General features: G+C 37.4%; 1 protein-coding gene across 1 annotated transcript in view; it reads left to right on the forward strand.

Annotated features, from left to right (window-relative positions):
* Positions 1–5,579, forward strand: part of shisa9a (shisa family member 9a) — a 36,990-nt gene that overhangs the window by 1,339 nt on the left and 30,072 nt on the right. The window contains exon 2 of the mRNA XM_016546167.1: positions 919–1,025. Coding sequence (XP_016401653.1) covers positions 919–1,025 — 107 coding nt within the window. The remainder of the gene's footprint in view (positions 1–918; positions 1,026–5,579) is intronic.

Here is a 5,579-nt window from a genome sequence, read left to right on the forward strand (position 1 = left end):
AAAAAAAAAATTTTACCTAGACATAACTGAATGCAACAGATCTCGGATGTTTCGAAATGCGTTTTGTTGTAAAGATTTTATTATTGGGCAAAATGTTGACAAAGAAAACAAAAGGGGGGAAAAGAGGGAAAGCGCTCATGGTGCAAGACACTGAAAAACAGCATGGCAACAGTGAATGATATGCGTTTGGTGCATGTGTGTAGTAGACCAACAATTAAAAGAAATTTAAAAACAGCAAAAGGGTGAAAATTGTTCACTCCATCCAAGAATGGATAAAAAAAAATTCCAACCAAGAATTTTCTCAATAACCCAATCTTTTGTGGCTTTTGATTGTTGGTTGTCAAAGCTCTGCATTTACTGTTGTGCCTATTCTTCCCATACATATTCATGCTTAATTAGAGCAAAAACAATCCCTTGAATCTTCATTAAGCTTTCTAAATTCATGGATTTGTGTTATGCAAGCTCTCTTTTTAAAGGCTTTCTTGAATCACAGATCTCAAGAGATCCACATGGAAACACGGTTAACTTGTACATGTAAACCACAAGAACTGTACAAACCATTTTAGATATTACATTGTATTGCATAACATCCGGTTGTCAGTTTTTTACCCTTTGGTTACTCAGCTTGAATGGTGGAGGTGGAAATCTCTTGTTCCTACTGATTCTGTGGGTCAAAACCTCTGATGAGAGCTTCACAGCCCACAGTGTGCAGGTTGCTGAAAGAGCGGCTCACAGAAAAACCTGTTCTCTTTGAATCAGCACTCTGGACAGCGGCAGCTATAGCACTGAATGAATAGATGTCAGTCTACTGACATTATATCACTGTATGCCGTTCTTTGATATCTAAATAAAGGCCGATTACACAATGCAAGGCAATTCAATGGAATACTAAGCTAATGAATGCTTGTTCTTCAACAGAGCTGTTGCGAGCGTCATGCAAGGCGCCCGTCAGGGTCAGCACGAGGAGGCCATCGGAATGCACACACAGCATTATGACACTGTGCAGGCGAGAGCAAACAACATGCGTAAGTTGATTGTAGCCTACTTCCTCTCTTTTCCCATGAGCTCAGCATAAACTATGCACTACATTTATGCTCTTATGAAAATAGCCTGAAACAGTCAAAAAGCATGTTTCTCCTGGCTCAAGTGTTCAATATACCATAACCTCTACGCAATACAATGCTAATAAATGCATAAATTATGCATATAATAACATATTAAGTACTCAAAGTTTTGCTTGCGGTGCAAAAATTTATTGGTTCTGCACCACTTTTTGATTTTCATATTCAATGCTTAGCATATACAGATATGTGTAAGAAAAAGGAGATGCTGTGAGCACAACGCTGTTGTGAAATAAGCCTATTTATGGTCACTGCCGTGGGCTGCTGCTGCAGTTGTGTGTACGGTATTGTTTAAAACCGCTCAAAATGAATGGCCCTGTCACAAATGTTTAAACTCTCATTTGCTGCGATTCTGATTACTTCACCCCCTCTGTGGTTATCAACTCCCTAAATATATCTGTGTTGAAATAACACAAAATACAGTGAGAATATCAAAGCCCCCCTCAGAGGGATCCATTTTGGTTGACACTGAGGATGTGAGTCAGTAGCTGGAGAAATTTCCCTTTCATCTAATTGCAAAGATAATGTCACACTTTCTTCACTGCCATGCATATTGTAGATATCTCCATCAGAAGTTTTTGAAAACTCAGATTACTTTTATGTTACATTTCTTTATTATAAACAAAGACTAAGAGCAATAATATGTAGATATATCTCAGGAAAATGGTAAGAGCACTAGACTTGCGAGGAGGTGAGTCAGTAGCTGGAGAAATTTCCCTTGTATTTTTATGTATTTTTTTTATTAAATTTAATATGTAGATATATCTCAGGAAAATGGTAAGAGCACTAGACTTGTGAGGGTGTTTTGGTTTTAACAGTAGCACAACCCTTTTTGGTGCTAAATAGAACTCTTTTTTTGGTTGCACAAAGAGGCATGCTTTGAAAGTGCTATACAGAACCTCAATGGTGCTGTGAAAGAGCCTTTTCATATGAGTCTGGAGGGGTTTTACTTTATTTTTTATTTATACACCCATTCTACACCTGCCCTGTAGGCTCTTAAATGGAAAAGATGCACTGAAAAAGAAATCAAGTAAAACAATAAGAAAGATTTTTAACAGTGTGTGGATGATGAAAGTTTTGTTTCACTTGCAGGCAACCATTACATATGGAGTGTCACACCAGCCATTAACAAGCTTGATTTAGAAATGTAACTATGAAATCAGTATAATGTCAGTTCTGTCCTCTATTACACAAAAATACATTCAAAGAGTCATTTTGGCTCACCTCTTATTTCCATATCATGATCATTATTCTTGCAGTACTGGCTTTTAATCCATAAACCTGAGTGTAATTACGTGGACTGCTTTTAACCTCTGACCCCAACGATTTAATACACAGTCCACCGAGTTACTCCATATGAGATAATGATTTGAACCGAAATCAAGAGAACAGGACCTAAGAGCAAGTAATTCCAGCGATTATGCAGAGGACCTTAATATGAGAGTGTTGAGTGCTGCCCCTTTAAGAAAGTTGTTTCAGTGGACTCGTGTGATCGCTGAGAGAGAAGGCACAGTAGAGAGAGAGGGCTGACAGAGAAAGGCCATGTTGTTCTGCTGTAGCTTGTTGAATTTCTAATGATTTCACATGAAAGTATGATTTAAACTATATATTCCCAGCGTGGTGAGTAATGTTTCGTTGTTTAAGTAATCTGAGGTGACTGATATATCGCTATATAGATCGCTATTTGCGATTAGCGCCATTGCGCCTAAACGGTTAATATTATACGCTTTTGTTTGCCGTTTGTGTAGACATATGTTGTTTATTATGTTACTTGTTTAACTATTCGTGCAATATGTTGCATTTAGTTAGTAAACAAAGTTTAACGTAAGTCTGTGACACGAGAGATTGTTCCAGAAATTTGTATTGTATCACATGTGATAATACTTCATGCAAATGTGATATGTGAAACATTGCTAAATATTAATTGTGAACTGTTTGTGTTTACAGTTTGACCGCACACGTATGCACATAAATGTACAAGAATTCTAAACTACAAGTAAACAACAACAACTACCAAAATGTGTACGGTGTGAGTTCTGCACTAGTGGAATAAAGGACAAAATCAAGTTCCAAGTTAATGTTATCATTTCACGGGTAACAGAGAGTTTTCTGAATTCTCAGGTTGACCCCTGAGTGGCAGGTCATAAGATCTTGTAATTAAAACATAAAGATATGTTTTAAAGCTTAAAGATACTTTAAAGGTGTAGTTTTCCGAATAAGTGTAGATAAGAATAAAGCCTAAGTCTATTGATAAAAGTTCCTGTCTTTTGAACGCCGGAACACAGAAGATTATCAAATCTGCTTTATGTGTCATAATAGAAGTTCATACACTCTTAAATGACAGATGTGAGATTATTTCTTTCAACATGAGATGGCAGAAAGACTCTGCATGTGCTGTAGGTTAACTGCTGTTATTATTTCAATATGTAAACCTAGTTAGATTACACAATTGGATTCCCCCCTAATCACTCTTATATGTGATACTGAGAACGTTTCAAAGATTTAAGGGCATACACGATGAAAATATGTTATACATTCCTTATTTTGTATTCTTGTCATATTCAGATTCGCTCATGCTCATTTGGACTTTGTGGGAAATTATTTTTTCACATAAACCAATCAAGCAGTAACGGTATTCTGGAATTCTCATCTCTTCAATATTCCTTCTCTAAGACGCTGACAATCTAGATGCTCACCCACCGTGTGCTGAATGATCCCATCAAAGAGGTCTAGTTACCTCACTGAAAGTGCAAAATTACTAGACCTTTTTTTCGCAATGATCCAGGATTCTGGAGGATACAGTACTGTGCTCCATTACCATCACAGCTTGGCATTACGAGAGTACCCGTGGCTTTAAAAAGAAATAGAAAAAAAAGAAGTATTGAATACAGAATGGTAAATTTTTTGGTCATGGCATGAAATAATCAAGACTTTAGCCCAGTGTGATTTCAATCATTGTACAGTACAGGATGTTAAATTCTGCATTTCAGTGACCTGAATTGAGGAACAAAAGCCTTTCCTCCCACAGCGCACTGAGCAACTGAACCTTGCAGATGAAGTGAAGCTTTTTCCAATGCCACAGCTAAAACTAATTACCTTAATGGGGGTTCCCAAAAGAAACAGCAGAAATCTATTATGCTGTATTTATTTTAAGCCTTGTGCCAATGCAAACACCTGAAACAAAGATCTGCTTGCAAATACGCAGGTGCTAAAGACACATCAGCATGTACTGTATGGACTTACAAGATCAGCGAGAGTAAAACCCGTCTGTTGTCCTTAACAAACTCACTGTAACTTAAAAAAATAAAAAGTGTAGAGAACAGAATGGTTTTCTGCTCACCTATTGCATTCTTCATCCGTGTGATTATTCTTGCTGTTGGCGCTATACTTGCAATAAGTCCATTTACAGCGAATTGTCCTAGTTCATTGCTAGTTCAAGCATGTCTTTGTAACGCCCCTGTGGACTGTTTATTGTGGTTTCTTCCCCTTGTGTTGGTTTAGCCCGTCTAATCATTAGTTAATCACCGTCATTGTGCTCACCTGTCTGCCTCTAATTATACACCCCATATTAGTTCCTGTCTGTCTGACCATTGGTGTCAGTTATTGTTAATGTTACCCCGAGTGTGTGTCTCACCTACCTGTATCTGCCTTGTTGTGTCTACAATAAATGTCATTATTGGAATCCTTGTCGTCCTCGTCGTCGTCCTGCCTGCCTCCACACACCGTGACCGTGACAGTCTTTGTACTAGGATTCTCTTATTGCAAAAAATCTGATGTCTAGAGGCATGTTAACTTTTTAAGCCATCAAATAGATCTCTAACTTTTAACTTCAATCCGACGTTATTTTGATAAAAGCCAAAAACTTATATCTAAAAATTATTCTGAAATCTTTTTTTATATGACAGGACGATTCATCATGAAATGATATGTGCACTCTTTGAAATGCTATTATTAAATATTGTTGTGTGCGATTGTCACTAAATGCTGCCACACATATGCTAGTGTTTACAAAGCTAAAACTTTCATTTGACAAGTTCACATTATTCTTGCCACCACCAGAAGTGCTAAAACAGCCAGCATAACTCTCCACAACCATATAAAACCAACTCTTTATGTAATATTCTTTTAAAACACATGAAGAGTCCATTCTCTCTGTTCTTTCCTAAATCTTTAAAGCTGCAGTCCGTAACTTTTTTTAGTTAAAAATTATCCGAAATCAATATTTGAGCAAGTGCATAACCAGCCAGTGTTCAAAACTATCTCCTTACTTTAACCCGATTCACAACGGTTAGCTTATAATAATGTTTTCTAATTTGAGTGGTACGGGTAGGTTTTCACGGGAAATTCGAGCATGCTGCTGCGTCATTACGTCACGTCTGTAAACATAAAGAAGTTGTCCCGGCTACTAGGCTATCTATCGCATGCGAGGATCCTGCAGGTGGCCGATCGTTTATAGCC

Source organism: Sinocyclocheilus rhinocerous, unplaced genomic scaffold, assembly GCF_001515625.1.
Source record: "Sinocyclocheilus rhinocerous isolate Xijiao unplaced genomic scaffold, SAMN03320098_v1.1 scaffold820, whole genome shotgun sequence".
In the NCBI taxonomy this organism is placed as follows: Eukaryota; Metazoa; Chordata; class Actinopteri; order Cypriniformes; family Cyprinidae; genus Sinocyclocheilus; species Sinocyclocheilus rhinocerous.